This window comes from Erythrolamprus reginae, chromosome 2 (assembly GCF_031021105.1).
Source record: "Erythrolamprus reginae isolate rEryReg1 chromosome 2, rEryReg1.hap1, whole genome shotgun sequence".
NCBI lineage: Eukaryota > Metazoa > Chordata > Lepidosauria > Squamata > Dipsadidae > Erythrolamprus > Erythrolamprus reginae.
In genome coordinates this window covers 159,904,733-159,922,693 of record NC_091951.1, presented here as the reverse complement: position 1 = coordinate 159,922,693, position 17,961 = coordinate 159,904,733, and the positions used below count along the sequence as shown (strand labels likewise).

Sequence of the window (17,961 nt, the reverse complement as noted above, 5' to 3'; positions counted from 1 at the left end):
CGAATTGGTTTCTTTTATCAATTGCATATCCCAGACAGGGCCTCTTCTAATTGTTGGTTGAATCATACTGTAAGGATTTCTTTTACTGAGGCCAAATTAATATCAAATCATTTCAGTTTCCCCAAACTTTTAAGAGATGATTGCAATATTTGTTGCACTAGATTAAAGCCGAGGTCTTCAAACTTGGCAAATTTAAGACCTGTGGACTTCAATTCCCAGAATTAATTAATTTATTGATTGATTGATTGATTGATTGTTAGAGTTGAAAGGGACCATGAAGGCCATCGAGTTCAACCCCCTGCCCAAGCAGGAACCCTATAGTACACCAGAAGTGGCAGTTCAAACTTCTCTTAAAAATGTCCAGAGTGTTGGAGTTCACAACGTCCGCTGGTAGGTTGTTCCATTGGTTGATCACTCTGACCATCAGGAAGTTCTTCCTTATCTCCATGCTGAATTTCTCCTTGGTCAGCTTCCAGCCGTTGTTCCTCGTCCGGCCCTCTGGTGCCCTGGAGAATAAAGTGATCCCCTCCTCTCTGTGACATCCCCTCATATACTTGTAGACTGCTATCATGTTCGCTCTGGCCCTCCTTTTCTCTAGGCTATCCATGCCCAGTTCCCTCAGTCTCTCTTCGTAAGTCTTGGTTTCCAATCCCTTAATCATCTTGGTTGCTCTTTTTTGCACCTTCTCCAGAGTTTCAATGTCTCTTTTGAAGCGTGGTGACCAGAACTGAATACAGTACTCCAGGTGTGGTCGGACCAGGGCGTAGTAGAGTGGTATTAAGACTTCCCTGCTCTTGGAGTGTATTCCCCTGTTGATGCAGCTTAGGATTGTGTTGGCTTTTTTAGCTGCTGCTGCACTAAATTCTGCTAAGCTGGCTGGAGAATTCTGGGAGTTGAAGTCCACAAGTCTTTAAGTTGCCAAGTTTGAAGACCTCTGGATTAAAGGAATGTAGAAGATGGCATTGGCAAACCTCTTCCATAACATTGCTGAGAAAACAATGTAAATACAATCACAGTCACCAGGAGTCAAACTGGAGTCAAACTTGATTCAAGAGAACTTAATTTATGATGGTCTTTTTGACCTTTTCATAATCCAGACCAGAGCCATTCATTCATCTGACAGTAGGAGGTTTAGGATCCTACTTCCATACTTCCAATGTTTGGTGTCGTGGTTAAAATGCTGCCTTAGAAATCGGGAAACTCAGTTCTAGTCCCACCCTAAACATGAAAGAGTCACTTTGGGCCAGTCCTTCCCTCTCTCAGCCCAACCTACCTCACAGGGGGTTGTTGTGATGAAACAGGAAGAGAAAAGAGTATTAGGTGTGTTAACTGTTTTGAGTTACTTGTGAAATAATAAAGGCAGAATAAAAATCGAATAGAAGCAAGGCTGGCACAAATCCTTGGAAGGTAGATGACTTGCCCGTGGAAACTGAGAAAAGAAACTTTGCTCAGCTGTTGTTGGTTTTTCAAAACATACTTTTTATTCAATGTTTTTCACATTTAAAAACACAAATTCATTAATACAGCATTTTTTGTTATTGGCATTTTTTCTTGATTCTACATTATCAAGAATTTTAAGGCCTATTATTTTATACATATACCTTCTTATGTCTGATTTGGTCCTTTATACACTGTATACATTATACAGTATACATCCATTTGCACTCTAAATATACGTTTTTTTCATTTTATTATATTTTCTTACATTCCTTGAAACATTGATTTTGCTTTTCTTTTTGAGCCAATGACACCACATATTCCATTTTTAAATAATACTCTGTTTCCTCTCTATCTTATAATTCCATCGTTAATTTGTCCATCTTTGCGCATTATAATGCCTTTTTTTAACAATCATTGAATTTGAGGGGATCTTCTCTTTCTTCCAATTTTGGGCGAATGTTAATTTACCTCAGTTCTTAAAACATATCTGACCAGCAGGGAAGTTGTGAATCCTTTCTACAGACATACTACACTGCTCAAAAAAAATAAAGAGAACACTTAAACAACACAATATAACACTGAGTAAATCAAACTTCTGTGAAATCAAACTGTCCACTTAGGAAGCAACACTGATTGACAATCAATTTCACATTTATTTATTTATTTATTATTTATTTGTTTGTTTGTTTGTTTATTTATTTATCAGATTTGTATGCCGCCCCTCTCCGTAGACTCAGGGCGGCTAACAACAATAATAAGACAATATAAACAAATCTAATATTTAAGTTACTTTAAAAACCCTAATTTAAGAAACCAATCATACATACAGACATACCATGCATAAATTTTATAAGCCTAGGGGGAAGGGAATCTCAATTCCCCCATGCCTGACGACAGAGGTGGGTTTTAAGGAGCTTACGAAAGGCAAGGAGGGTGGGGGCAACTCTGATATCTGGGGGGAGTTGGTTCCAGAGGGTCAGGGCCACCACAGAGAAGGCTCTTCCCCTGGGTCCCGCCCATGCTGTTGTGCACTTTCAACTTTGTACAGAACAAAGTATTCAGTGAGAATATTTCATTCATTCAGATCTAGGATGTGTTATTTGAGTGTTCCCTTTATTTGAGCTTGTCTATATGTCATGAACTGAATTCAAACTGTGTCTTCCAGCCCTGGAGGAGACCAGATTTGTTGGGAAAGCTAAGAAAAGATTCGCCCACATTTCTGCAACAATCCGCGGCCTGCACTGGCTGCCGATCGGTTTCTGGTCACAATTCAAAGTGTTGGTAATGACCTTTAAAGCCCTACATGGCATTGGGCCAGAATACATCCAGAACCACCTTCTACCGCACGAATCCCAGCGGCCGATAAGGTCCCACAGAATTGGCCTTCTCCGGGTCCCATCAACCAAACAATGTTGTTTGGCAGGCCCCAGGGGAAGAGCCTTCTCTGTGGCGGCCCCGGCCCTCTGGAACCAACTCCCCCCAGAGATTAGAACGGGCCCCGCCCTCCTTGTCTTTTGCAAATTACTTAAGACCCACCTTTGTCGCCAGTCATGGGGGAGTTATGTTATCCTTTCCCCCTAGGCTATTACAAGTTATGCATGGTATGTTTGTGTGTATGTTTGGTTTTTTTATAATAAGGGTTTTTTAGTTGTTTTTATTAATTGGATTGTTCATGTTGTTTTACCACTGTTGTTAGCCGCCCTGAGTCTGCGGAGAGGGGCGGCATACAAATCCAATAAATAATAATAATAATAATAATAATAATAATAATAATAATAATAATAATAAAAGGGTCTGTGAAGCCTCCAATTCTGTGACTGCAATTTCTAACCGCTTCTTCCCTTTTCTAGGCAACAGTGAAAATGGCAACAGAGAGTGAGCTTGGCTACCTCTCCCTTTTGGACTTCCTACTTTGCCCCCCATGGCACGGTTTCTGCATCAGGGGACATGAGCCCGGATGAGGCCCAGGAGCTGGCTGGGGCAGAACTCTGCAGGGCCTCGTTCAGATTTCATTGGACAGATTTTTGACTGCCGCTGGGCTGGAGCCACCTGACTATGAGGTGGTTTGCGATGGTTGTGCAAACATGAGTGTGTCTGCGCGCGTGCGCGTCTGCGCACACCCAAGGAAGTGTTTGTGTACAAATAGACACATATAGACATATAGAATCTATAGCATTTAAAGGGTAGATATGTGACCTTGCTAACATTGCCACATAAGCCATTGTAATATTCCTAGCTCATGCCTCTTGATGTTCTGACCCACACTGACCTTCCCCAGCTGGGGTGCTGCCCTGAGACGTCCCCCCCCTGCCTGTTCTGTGAGCTTATCGTGTCTCCTTCCCACGCCCCATAGGGGATATTGAGAGAGCACGTAGCCTTGCGCCTTGTGCCATTCCAACATGCTTCAGGTGGATCCTTGAGCACTGGTACTTGTGTCTTGCCACAGGGGACAAGCTCTCCCTGTCCTTCCTTCAGTGTGCCGTGTCCAAATATCAGGTGGAGTTGATGGTCCAGCAGACACAATCAGTTACCGGAAGAGCCGGAGACGAGTGTAGGCCAAACCCCCTGGAACGGGTAGGGGAGCCAGCTGAAGTGAAGGTCACATTTAATGTTATGAACAGGGAAGACTTCTGGTCTCAGCAGCCATTCCACCACCCCTTTTTTGCTTATGTTATTTCACTGACCCTGGGTTGCTGTCGCTCAGCTGCATCGTGGTTGCAGAACTCAGAATTGTCCCCACCCACCTCTTTTTGAGAATCATGGTCTGTTCAACTCTACTGAAGACTTTGCCTTCTGTTATGGGCAGGGTCAATAGGAGCAGCCTGGCAGTGGTGTTTGGATGGCCTTCAGCACTTCTTGTTTCTCCACTTTAGCTGAGAGAGGGCAGGAATTAAAACAAACAAACTTCTTTAAATGTTTTGCTGGCTGGGAGGAGACTGTGGTGCTGAGACCTACCAATTGTTATCTTCTCATTTTCTGCCATCTTCATCCTTTCCCTGCCACAGCATTATTCGGGGAGTGCCTCCCAGAGAACCATGATGTAACCTGCCAGAAATGTGAGAAGAATACCAAGTCTTAGGGATAATTCCCCCCCCCAACCCCCCCCCTTCCTTTGTCACCCTTTAGCTGCAGGAAGAAACGCCCGGGAGACACATAGCGAAAGCAGATCAAACTGCCACTGAAACTATTTTTGTACAAAGTTTACCCATTTACTGTGTCACCTGCCCTAACAGAGTGGCAGATTTAAGTTATTGTTGCCAAAGAGATGTAAAGAGTTAACTTTTATCAAGGCATCTTGGGCAAGGGTGGGGGGAGCAGCTGGGGGTGGGGGAGAAGGAAAATAATAGTTTTGGGATTATTTTGTTTGCTAGATTTTGATTCGTTCAAGATTTAGGATAATTGTGCAATTTGGACTGTGGGGTAAAACGGAAACGAGTCAGAGGCATGTTGCACTTAGGAGTTGTGGCTTATGGGGACTATAGACCAGTCACTGGCTTTGGAAATTGTGGGGGGTGGACAGACAAGCAAAAGGAAGCTGGTATCTACTGGGCCATTTCCTCACAAGAGTCAGAGGAAACATGTAGACCCTGCAGACTTGCAGAATGTTTGTGCGTTGTGCTTCCAGTTTGGAGTGTGTTGTGATGACAGGTGGCAAGCTTGGCACTGGTACTGATGCCCGGTTCTGGTTCATGAGCACAGCTTTCATTTTCACAGTCTGCTTAGCCAGGCGTAAGGCAGTGATTCATCGTCCCTCTATTAGGCAGCATTTAGGTGGTAGTGACAGCCAGGTTGTTTTGACTTACTTTCTCCTGCCACTGCTACCCACCTCAGTCCCAGCCAGCTGGAGAAGTGTTTCATAAGGTGCCATTGTAAGTGTAAGCTTAGTGGAGCACGACATCTTTTAAGATGCTGCCTGCTTTCAGCCAGCTACGTTTTCTTCCCCAGAGTCAGAATACGTTCTATGTCTGACATTTTTTATTTATTTGTTTTGTCAATTACGTGTTGGAGGTATACAAAAATATAACAGTGATTATATACATGATACTAGTAAGAGAGAAACATTAGGAGAGGGGAGGTATTGGATGTGAAAGGTTACCAGGATCGGTTCACAGCCTCCTTGGGTGATGGAGACCAATATGCCTTCTGCTCCTGAAGCCCACTGTGGGCAACACGGGGGCCATCATCTCATTTCTCCTGCTGATGGTTGGTGAACTCACATGGCTAATACTTGTCCTTCTTTAGACCACAGTATATTTCCTTAGCATGATCAGAACATAACAGTCTGCTTGTGGGTTTAGGGCGCACTTACTTTTATTTATTTTATTTATTTGTTTTGTCAATTACGTGTTGGAGGTATACAAAGATATAACAGTGATTATATACATGATACTAGTAAGAGAGAAACATTAGGACAGGGGACGGAAGGCACGCTGGTGCACTTATGCACTCTTTTCTTAAAAACATACTTGCTTTTTTTAAAGAGCTCCCGAACCCTGAGAAAAAGAGTGTCAGGTTCCACTATGGAGCTGGATTTAGAGACAGCATTCCTATTCCTTCTTGGTTTCCCCCTCCCTTTTTTAATTAAGGGCTGATTTAATTTTGATGCCAACTTGAGAAGAAGGCAACATCAGAAGTCAACACCAACTTGAGAAGAAGGCAACACCTGAAGACCCACACCAGCAGCTACTGAACCCAAAAGCCAGGGAGAGCTGAAGGGAAACTTTGTATACTTGTCTGCCTGCATTTTCCCCACTAACCATCAAAAAAGAGATAGGCTGAACTGTGCCCATTCCAAAATTTCAGTCCAAGCAAGTCCTTCTGTCCAATTGGCTTTGGGAAGAAAATGTGTGCGAACTGTAGCATGTTCTAGAGAAGGTGTCATTTATTGGCCTCTATGGCTGAATGCACTTTCAAAATATGTCGCTGTCACAAATCAATTTGGGAGCAGCTGGGATGTATGCCATGACCCAGGTTTAGTGGAACTCTCCCTTTCCCCCTCATTAGGTGCCAAGCACATTGGCATCGTCTGGAAATGGAATCTGGTGGTCTACATTTCTCATCCACTCTCCATCCTTCTGCAAACCATAATGGTGGTATGTAATTTGCCTGAGCATTCAAAGCTGAGCCTGGGTTACATTGGGACAAGCTGAACGAGGAACAAACAGGGTCTTGGCCTCTTAGTAATGAAATTGACTGATGAATAAGAATGTATCGGACCCCGAAGTAATTCTTCAAACATACAGCTAACTACCAACCACTTTTATGGGGTAAATATCTTGGTCAGAAATAATGTAGCCACTGAAATTCTTAACTAGACAAAGATTAATCAGTGAATGAAATTCTTGATTTTTTGCAATATACCCAGAGTTCAAATTCCCTCCCCGGTTAGTTTAGAAAAATACAAGCCTGGAATGCTAGGCTTGTAATAAATCCCAAACTGCATCCAAAAGACTGCAGATTACCCATTCTTACCTGAGGAGCTTTTATATCGCCCTCTATAGCAATGTAACTTTTTAAAAATGCAGTCAGCTACATTTTCAAATGGGATTTGCCCCTTTGGAAGTCCCTTTCCCAAGCTCCCACAAATTTTAAAAAGAAGAGAGATTATTATAATTGATTTCTTCCTTTCTTTACATTCTCAGATCTCTTTTTGGCACCTGGAATAAGAAGAGTTGGGGACTTGATAGGCAGGGGAATAAAGGCTGGATCCACCCATAGGAGGAATCTTTGCTTGCTCGTTTTAGTCGGAGCATCTGTGTGATGCTTTCACAACTCACTCACCTCTGCTCTTTTTTCCTGTTCCTTCCATTTCTATTTGAACTTTATAAAACACCACAAGTGTAAGTGAACTTCAGCTTTTTAATGGCTTTGACATGTGCTGTCTGTTGCACTAACCTGTTGGGCACCACGCTATTCACTCTCATAGATGGATAGATGAAAAATTGCACTAAAATGCACTTTCCCTGAAAATGAATAAACATTTTAAGCAATAACTTGAAATAAAAAGCACTTTACCCCCAACTTTTAAAAGTCTAAAGGGGGAGGCTGCATTTTTGTTCTCCTATCCATATAGCTTTATGTCTTATATCCTTCCTTCCGTGTGTATGTGAAATAATGCAGAATGTGCCCAGGCTGATCAAAGAGGATACCAGTCAAAGGGTGGTTTACTTTTTCTCCCTTCAGGCATTTTACCGAACGCATCAGAAACGTCAAACTGGGTTTTTAAAATTCATTTTTGCAAAGCTGATCTTCTGTTTGGAACGGATCAAGCTGAGAGCTCTGCCTGAATTCAAACCCTGTTAAAACTCTCCTTCCTTCAGATGGAGTCTGTGGTCAGAAAAAAACCTTTGATCCTAGGCATATCCCTTTATTTGCACAGTAGTGTTTCCCAACCTTAGCAACTTTAAAATATGTGGACTTCAACTCCCAGAAATCCCTAGCCCATATTGCTGGTTGGTTGGGGATTTTGGGGAGTTGAAGCCCACACATTTTAAAGTAGCTAATGTTGACAAACACTATGTGCAGTTTTCCACCTATTGAGCTGAGCATCTAAAAAGAGGGCTTACCCAAGATACTTTTGCGTATAGCAACAATTGTTTAGTACCAGAAGCCTCCCAGTCTGAGGGTACCGTGTGCATTTGGGAACATCGTTCTCATAATTCTGCATACTTCCCACCAGTTCATCTTATTGCGAACCAAGTAGAATGTTATTGCCAAATGCAGAACTCTATTCTGTGTTTGGGGAATGTAACTGATATCCGTCTGGACTGATGTAGCTGGTGAAAATACCTCTGCGCCCCCACCCCACTCCCATTGCAAAAGAGGTAAGGGAATCCTAGGGCTTTACTTACCCTTTACTTACCTTTGCATTTGGACATCAAAAACTATCTTGTAGGTGCAGGTATAAGCCTAAATATACTTTTACAATGCCCGATAAAACCGAAGCAGTTGCAACTTTGTTAAGATTTCCAGTGGCTATTTCTGCTTTGAAATAACGGGCATGTTCTGAACGTGCCAATTAACCCACCTTTACAATCAGTTTGCATTATATTCAAATCAAGCAGACATTTGCAGGGACACGTATAGCTTAGGCTTCTCTGATATTCTGAGGAATGCAAAGGACTCATTAATCCTCATTGTTCTGGGATTTGTTGTTTCCCCTTTTGGCATACTCAGACTGTTATTTCCTAGCCTTGGTTTTTCCCTCTGCAGCGCTGTTAATTAATGCTGAACTAGAATAATTTGTGGATGGCAAACAAGGCTGCACTACATAACAGTCAAGATAGCTTGGAGGGGTAAGTTAGGATGCTCATGACCAATATCCATTGTCTCTACTGGATGGTTATGCTACAGTACTTGCTGAATAAATATACTGCTCAAAAAAATAAAGGGAACACTCAAATAACACATCCTAGATCTGAATGAATGAAATATTCTCATTGAATGCTTTGTTCTGTACAAAGTTGAATGTGCATAACAGCATGTGAAATTGATTGTCAGTGTTGCTTCTTAAGTGGACAGTTTGATTTCACAGAAGTCTGATCTACTTGGAGTTATGCTATGTTGTTTAAGTGTTCCCTTTATTTTTTTGAGCAGTGTACATACACCCACCCTTTTAAAAATAAATATGAAAAAGTGCATCCTACAAGTTTCAGACGATCGCACCCATCACTTGCTTGGGAGCCTTGTAAGCTCCATCAGAGCAAATGGATTCACCCTCCCACTTAGACCCCCTTTGGTTTCTAGTCCCACTCATTTTTAGAAAATAGCTCTGAGCATGTCACCACAATACCTGGAGCATGTACAAAAAAATTGTACATCTCAGCTTCAGAATAATGTGGATAGCAAGGGATTCTCCCTTCAATTTGTGACTGTGATGGAAAGGAAGGAGGACTGGGATTGTTTTTGAAGGGTTCCAGTGTCTGAAAGAGCCAACTCCAAAAGACCGAGAGAGGCAGGAGGAGAAATCTGACATAGAGTTTTAACATCCATTTCTGAATTCAAGAGAGGGAGAATTGCCACACTGTAGGGCCGGGGGCTGTAATTTTGGACAATATTGATCTTCCTTCACTAAAAAACTAGGGTCAGACAGTGGTCCAAACATGTGTGGTGGAGCTTGGGGAGAAAAAAAATCCAAAGCCCCCCGGCAATCTTACTTTCTATAATACATAGAGAGTGAATTTTGTAAAGTATATAAGTTGCAGGACTCACAAAAGTATGGGACTTAGATTTATTTCAAATAGTGCAAAATACCCTGTGGTCTGAGAACAATTAACCAGGGGAATGGCTTACTTCTAGAAGTCCTGCATGCTCCATCACAGGAGGTTTTTAAGGATAGACTGGGCAGTCATTTGTCCCAAATGTCATAGTGTCTCCTGCTTGAGCAAAGGGTTGGACTAGAAGACCTCTTATTTTTTTTTCTGTATTCTGCTACGGTGATGAACAAGAGACTAGAGCATAAGATGGCTTTTAAAAAAGAGTAAAAAGCAAATAGGATGATCTTAACTCTCAAAGTCCCAAAAGACAGTCCTCCCTCTCTTTTTGTGACATATCTTAACTTGCCACAAAATAAACTTTTACTACAAGAGACTCTTCTAAACAGGTGTGTGCAAGTGCCTAGAGACCAAGCAGGCAAGGCTCTTTAAAAGACTCTCCTTAAATTGAAAGTTGCTGTCCATTATTGCATTATTAACTACAAAGCAAAAGTTTGGAAAAGTGATTTTAAACAAATCAAGTAATGTTGGCTGCTGAGCTGTATAGTTATTTACTTCTTGGGCAGGTTTAATCCATTCATTGGGAAAAAAATTAAAAGAAACTCTTTTCCAAGATTCTTTTTTTCAATTTATGAACAAGAAACTTCTTGGGGGAAATATCACTATTATTCCTTATTTTACCCTGGGGAGATATTTGGGAATGAGAATTGAGAAGGATTTGAGGAACCATGGATAGATCTGCTCCTCCTTGAGGCAAAGCAAAAGGAGAATTTTACCAACAAAAGGCAGGTCACTGTTGAGTATTTCCAGATTCTTAGCACCGCTCAATCTCATTGGCTCTCACATCCTCCCAAAATATTCTGTGTAGATGTCCTGTCTGGATTTTCAGTGACTATCAGGCAGTATTGGTCCACATTGGTACATAGGGAAATGATGGTGCTGGCTGTAGATAGTTGAGAGCTGTGCCCATGCACCTGGAGGGTGTGTGTGTATGTGTGTGTGTGTATGTTTGTATTCTCATTCTTCCACATTAAATGAAATGCAAATCTGTGAGCTATACAGTGTGATTCTAGCTTGCCACTGCCATACTCCATTTTCTAAGGCAAAGACAGAACCAGAACCATGACAAAAGAGCAGGTACAGGAAATGGTAAGTAGTTACAGCCCAGTTTGCTCTCTAAGTTTCACTTCCTTAATTTCCTTATCTAGTTACCTTTGAAGAGGCTGCCCCTGTAGGTATATGGTCTATAGTAACAGACGGTTGTCAACCCCTGAGAGACTGCATGAGGTCAGAACTAGAGCTATGTTTTGGGTTTAATGATCTTCTTTGAAACAGAGAGAAATAGAGAAGGGTGGGCTATTTACAGTGTATTTTATTGATACGGGTCATAATTGCTGTATTTTTTATCAGTGCTGAGTTCCATACAGCTCCCAGCATGTGTGTCAAATACCATTGGTCCAATAACTATTAAAAATAAAACATTTTTAAAATAATGTAACTTTTGCTTGTTCTCCTCCTCCATCTCTGTTTTGAAGACAGCAGGAAATAACGAACTTATGGATGGTACTGATTCACCCAGAAGTCTTGAGAGAGAGCGAATTCATCAAACCATGCAGTGCAGTAATGGTTTGCATATAAATGCCTTCTTAACAAAGGCTCCTATGCCGCAGGTAACTGCCAGACAGAAAAAAATGGAAAGATTCAGGAAAATTGGTGCCTGCATTGTTATGCTTGTATTGCAAAACTGGGGTCAATTTAACACTGAAAACTTCTTGGAACAGCTACCAGGAGGGGCAACACACCAGCTCAGGAATAGTCATGATCACTTTTTCAAAGCTCTAATAGCTTATTCCTTTTGTGAACGTGGGTGACAGAATTAAAAAGAAGTCATTTTCCTTCTCCAGTGTCCTAAGAGGTAAGAATGTTGAGGGGTGGGGTGGGAAACTGTAGCTATTTTCAAGAATTCACAGATGCATGTCTTCAGAAATATTTAGTAGGCTTAAAAACAAGCACCAAAACTAGTTGAATTTGGTAATCCAAGGCAAGCTCTGTTTCTTAATTGGGTAGGAATAAAGCATGGATTAGAGCCACTGGATAGGAATTATACAGGGATTTTTTTTAAGATAGGGAAAGCATTTATTAGTTGAAACTCTTATCACTTCCAACTTAGAAATAATAAATTATTATTCCTTCCTACAGCTATGTTAATTGGGCACTGAGACTTGGGCTCTACTATTATTTAAAACTTGGTGTGGAAGCTCTTTTAAGACTCCCCTAGAAGTGGCATAATAGGAAAAAACCTTCATTTATCTAGTTTCTTAGCACAATTTCCTTTGATGTCAAGAGCCAACTCTTGTTAATCATTTTCTGATTTTAATGCCACTGTGTGGGTAACTAACTGGTCGGAGGTTCAGTATTTTGGAATTTTGGAATTACAATTAAAAATGTAAATATGGTCAAAGACATGCTGTGGTATATTTGGAGGCTAATTTTCCCCCAGGAGGCCAAAGCATTGTAAGCACCCCCATCAACAAAAGAAATAAGATATTAGAGCTATGTGGTGATTTGGCTTTGAAAAGGTGATTGCAACTATTCCTTGGCTGTTATGTTGCCACACTTGGCAACTGTTCCAAGACCCCTTGCACTTTTAATAGTAGGGCCCATAACATCAGTTCTTAGAATGTTCCACCACTGTTGTGGTTCCTAGTTGTGTGTAATTCACTGGCTACTGGCCCATTCTTTCATTGTCACTAAGAGCCAGCCTCCCAATGCTAGTCATGGTGGTTTCCATTTTGGTTCAGACTAGGTGTTCTGATTCCACAAGACCTTGGCTAATCTACTGCTGCTTTTCTTGTAGCACAAACATTGGAAAGTCACAGGATACATTCCCATATCATGGAAGAGGTTGTAGCTGTGACCATAATTATGTCTGCTTATTCCCAAGATCCACCACATATACCAACTTGTTCCACTTATTTTTTTATTTCTTTATTTGAATTGATAAGCCACCCAACTCCAATTCTGATTTTAACTGGAGTATATACACCATACCATCATTATACTTCATTACAAATTAAAGAGTTAGACATGGATTGTTTCAAACCTTAATTTTACACTATCAACATGAAGGCAAGAGGGTCTTATAATATTGTTCATCTGGGAAAGTTAATTAACCAAGAAATGAAGTGTAGGCAGCACCAACACACCATAAAACCACCACTGCCTCTTTTAATCTTCAAGTCCTAACAAGAGACTCTTGAAAAGCATAAACTGACCAAATAACACTATCTAAAGCAGCTTTCCCAACCTGCTGCTTCCCTCAAGCACTGGGATAACAATTTCCAAAACTCTCAGCCACATAATTCGGTGGAATTGCTCAGATGCATCCTTAGCTATGTTAGTGCTTTGCCAACTCTTACATATAGTACATATTTAAATATTTGAACTATTTAAATAATTTCTCCTAAGTAGGTCCAGGAGCATGAAATAAATGATTTCTCATTTATTTAACACTCCTGGACCTACTTAGGAGAAACTATTTAAATAGTTCAAATAGGAAGCGGTACCAATTATGGTGGGGAGAACGGTATGAAAAACCAGTGAATTTTAAAAGTGACTACGGTCAACATTCTTTTGAAAAACATTTGCAGGTGGACCGCCTCACTCATTTACTATTGCAAGTCTTTATCCTGCCTTTGAATGAAAGAAGAAAGGCAATATTAGGCTCCATTTTCTGGCATCTCCTACCTAAAATGTTCTCACAAACCAGGGGTGAAATCAGAGGTGGGCTGCTAAGGTGGAACAGTGATGTGTGCTCGCCACTGTGGCTCTGAGTGTTAACAGAGTCCAGGGCAATGATGCTATTGCACCTGGGCGGGTAGCAAAATCACGCGCGGACATGCAGGAGCGCAAGGTTCCACCCACCCACCACCATTTGGGTTCCTTTACCCTCTGTACATGCACAGAACACTTTGCGATTGGCTCTCCGATGACTTACAGACACGAGTGAATCGGGAGCATTTCACCCCTGCTACAAACCATCCCATTTTCATACAGCACTGGGCACCTAAAAAAACCCTCTGAGCCTTGGCTAGACTGTTCTACTTTCTGATTCTACTGGATGGTCCCATCTTGCAAGAGCCAATGTTTGTTTGGAAATCTTTGTAACTTTTGTCTCTCATTCAATTTAGGAGCTGACAACTCTCCAACCCTCAACTCCATTTGGCAAGCTAGAGTTGCTATTTGCCTTGAATCATCTTAAATCAGGGCTGTCAAACTCATGGCCCGTGGGCCAGATGTGTCATGCACTGTCCACGCCCACCCCCAGTTTAGCAAAGAGGGGGGGAAATCCTGATACATCACATGTCGATTCAAGTTTCACAGCCCTGATCTAAATAAAAGTTTCTCAGCCTTAGTAATTTTTAAGATGTATGGATTTTAATTTGCCAGATCTAAATCAGTGTTTCCCAACCTTGGCAAATTGGAGATATTTGGACTTCAACTCCCAGAATCCCCCAGCCAGCAAATGCTGGCTGGGGAATTCTGGGAGCTGAAGTCCAAATATCTTCAATGTTGCCAAGGTTGGGAAACACTGATCTAAATAACAGAACTAAATTGCAGAGTAAAGGGTACACAGCTGCAACTATTACATAAGAAATGAACTGGTCTGAGAGAGGAGCAAAGAAAGTAGCTAAAATCAATCTTCCTCCTTAAAGAACAAAAATAATTTGGCAAAGTTTGACTTTTTAAAAATGCATACACAACACACACACACACATAGAGAGAGAGACAGCGATTTTTCAAAGCAGTACAGTGTGGCTGAGAATCTTCATTATATTTATGTGAACAGAGACAAACGATTCAACAACTGGAAAAATGATTTTCAAGAAAGAACTGTAATAGAAGAAAAATGAAATAATAAAAAAGCAATTGTAGCATATGTGATCAAAAACAGTGAGCTTCATTTTTTTAAATAACTTTCCTTAGGATTGCGGCCTTATCTGAGCTATCAGAGTTAGAGATTTTCTGAAACTGGTTTTTAGCTAAATTTCTTTATATAAAAATATAGATTTCGAGATATTTATATTTGTGCATCATAGGCCACAGGGAAATGTACAGGTTGTGATGGAAATGCTAACAAAAAAATCTCCAAGTTTGCACGGGAGTCTTAAACAGGATTTGCATAGCATGCTAAGCCACAGTTTAACTTTGATTTATTGAATACATCACTATTATTGGGTTCACTCAACACATTAAGTCAGACAATACAATTCTGGGCTAAGTGTATCACAGAAACCGGTCTTGATGTTTTTTTCAGAAATTGAGAACAGAGACCACAGAAACTATGATCACATTTGAAATTGAATGATTTTAATGATAAGATTGGTAAATTTATATTTGAGGCAGCTGTGACTGCATTTTAAAGCCACTGGAAAAAGCAAAGCAGCTGCAAATAGTTGCACAAAGGATCAGATAAGTGAGGCTGTTTAATATTTGGCCAAAGTTCACACCAAAAGCTTTGCCACTTTTAGAGGGGAAAAAATACCATTTATCATATCATTTCTTTCTGGGAAGAAAAAGCAGCACCTCAATATAGCTTTTGTACAGTCAGCTGGGGTTTACTATTATGTAGAATAAGGCAGAAGTTTGCATCCAGCATAATTCATTAGTGTTTTTTCAATAAGAATTTGAAAGAAAGAATGGGTAAATGGCATAGAAACAACACAGCTCTTAAAAATTGACTTCTAATTTGCCTCTATCACTCCATATTTGAAGTCAAATATATTTTAGGAATTGGATTTGCATTGCTCATTATCCCCATAACTGGATTTCAAACAGTAACAGCACTGCAACTGGTGGGTAAGTCCAGTTCCATTTTGATAACTCTTATTTCCTAGAACTACTCACTAATCTTGGGTTACATAAATACAAGGAGCGAGCTGAATGGTCTTTGTTACATCTTACCAGACTTCGAGAGCCAACAGGACAGAACGTAAGGGGGGGGGGGAGCTTATCTGTGACTGAATTAACATCTACTTTAGAAGGCAAGTGCAACTTAAAAAAAAACAAACCACCCAGGAATACAGTACTGTATTGGCTTAAGTCACAGAACAAAGGACCTTTCAAACAGCATGGGCCCAATACCAAGGCAGAGGTCAAGCTGTCTAAACTAACTTGTTTTGGCAGCAGAAGACACACCTGCACCAGTCAAGATGTGTCAGTAAGATACAGCAAGATGAATTTGGGCATTGTAGGACTAAACTAGCTTTTTAATGGTCCCTCCCTTGGTCTATTTAAAGCTATAGAGAAATGAAACAAATGCTCAAGCAACAGATGGTGCTAGTTGCACACAGAAAATATTCCTTTCCTGCATAACATTCCCCAGCCATCCTAATATACTGGAAAAGGTGTGCACAATAATTTGGCCATCAGTGGGCCTTGCCGACTTAAGGATCATCACAGAAAAGCAGGATAGACATAGGACCATTAGGAGAGAAAAGACCATGAATACAAATTAAAGTGTCAAATTGAGACAATTGCTTTGAGGAGCCCAGCTCTTCTAAACATTGATTCAGTAAACCATTTACTTTTATCCAGCAAAAGTCCAACGCAAGGTTAAGGAGGGAGCTGCCAGGAAGCGCTTCGGAAGATTCAAGTCCGTGTCAGTTCCAAGTGTTGAGTCCGTGGGACCTGGGTCATGCATTTCATCTGAAGGCCTTAGGCAGCCCAAAAAGCTTATCTTGACAGCTCTGAAGTCCTGTTCAAATCCATAGGTTTTAATAAAAGATGAAAAAAAGGATTTCCAGGAGACATTTTAACTGACAAACATAGGACAGTGCAAAACTGCAAGGTTCATCTATCGGTATCTCAGTGGCTATTCTTAAAAACGTTTATGAACGTTGCATATAGCTGCAAAGGCAAAGAAGTCAGAGCCTGCTTTCTGGTCTATCTAGGTCTCTCCACCCAGTATAGCAGTGTATCATCCCTTTCAAATCTCATCGTTCTCCGAAGGTCAAGTTTCTTTTCTATATCTAATGAGCAAAAGGAAAAGCACACCAGCATGCCACTTAAATGCCATTTTAACTACCAAAACAGAGTTGGAGGGAAAGACACATAAACTGTACAAGGACCTCACAGAAATACAACACAGGTGGAGGTGAAATCAAAAGGTGCAAGGTACCCGCCATAACCCAACATTTCTGGATCAACTGATGTGAGGAGCTGAACGATCATTTGTCACCGTTGGTTTGAGCTGGACGTTGGCAAAAGGATTCCTGTGTAAGAGAGAAAGCAAGGCATAGTTTTAGCCAGAATTGTTTCAGGACACAAATGTTCTCTGTTGACAAGGACAACAAAACGAAGTGGAATGCAGGGATGACGCAAACACCAAACAAAAGATAACTACAAACATAGTCCCTACCCACAGCCAAAAAAACATCATGTCTTCACAAAACAAGAAACGCTATGAATCTTTAAACAATGCCTTTGCCTGGAAAATGTCTTTGGCATAAATGCTAACTACCTCAATGTTTCCTTTCACTAGCCAAGCTTAAATACATGGAAGACTATCCAGGACATGGACGGATGAATAGACACTGCTTTGTATCATGCAGAAAGCAACATACACACACACACACACACACACACACACAGAGGGAGAGAGAGGGAGAGAGATGTAAATACATGATGTCCACTTCACCTTTCACTGATCACTCACCCACAAATATGTTGGACTACAACCACCATTAACCCAGACAAGTTAGAGCAATATGCATTGTAGCCAACGCCCTGGAAGGCATTGACCTCAGGTCAAGTGATGGGATTGAAATGTAGGTCACAGTTGCCATGGGCATGACACCAGAATATTCCCTCCTCTTATTGAAACAAAGAAAGTAAGCTGCTTTCTCAGGAAAGGTATCTTGGCAGGAAGTCAGTGTAACTCTTCTTTAGGGGAAGGTTGACTTTTGTCTTTGTTTCTTGACCATACCTCATTCCCTGTTGCTCTCATCCCACAATCTCCACCATAACTCTAATCAGTATGAATTTCTTCTTGGAGAATTTGGGTATCACCTCATTCCTTGTTGCTCTCATCCCACAATCTCCACCATAACTCTAATCAGTATGAATTTCTTCTTGGAGAATTTGGGTATCACCTTGTCATGCTCCACATTCTTGGAGTTTAAGAGAGTCACAAGGTACTTATACTAGCTCTGGACTACACAAATCTGCTTGTCCATAGATTACAACTAGTGAGATGGTCAGCTACTAAGATTCTTTGGAGGAAATGTTCATGCCAGTGGCAGTGTGC

At 41.0% G+C, this 17,961-nt stretch overlaps 2 protein-coding genes across 3 annotated transcripts in view; one reads left to right on the top strand and one right to left on the bottom strand.

The window, feature by feature from the left end:
• The window catches only part of AATK (apoptosis associated tyrosine kinase), a 36,449-nt gene extending 32,997 nt beyond the window's left edge, over positions 1–3,452 (top strand). The window contains exon 12 of the mRNA XM_070735968.1: positions 3,291–3,452. Within this exon, the coding sequence (XP_070592069.1) occupies positions 3,291–3,319 (29 nt within the window). The 3' untranslated portion in view covers positions 3,320–3,452. The remainder of the gene's footprint in view (positions 1–3,290) is intronic.
• An 11,176-nt stretch (positions 3,453–14,628) lies between these two features.
• Positions 14,629–17,961, bottom strand: part of BAIAP2 (BAR/IMD domain containing adaptor protein 2) — a 196,009-nt gene continuing 192,676 nt past the window's right edge. For both annotated transcript variants that reach the window (XM_070740211.1, XM_070740210.1), the window contains one exon: positions 14,629–16,927. In XM_070740211.1, the coding sequence (XP_070596312.1) occupies positions 16,858–16,927 (70 nt within the window). In that variant the 3' untranslated portion in view covers positions 14,629–16,857. The remainder of the gene's footprint in view (positions 16,928–17,961) is intronic.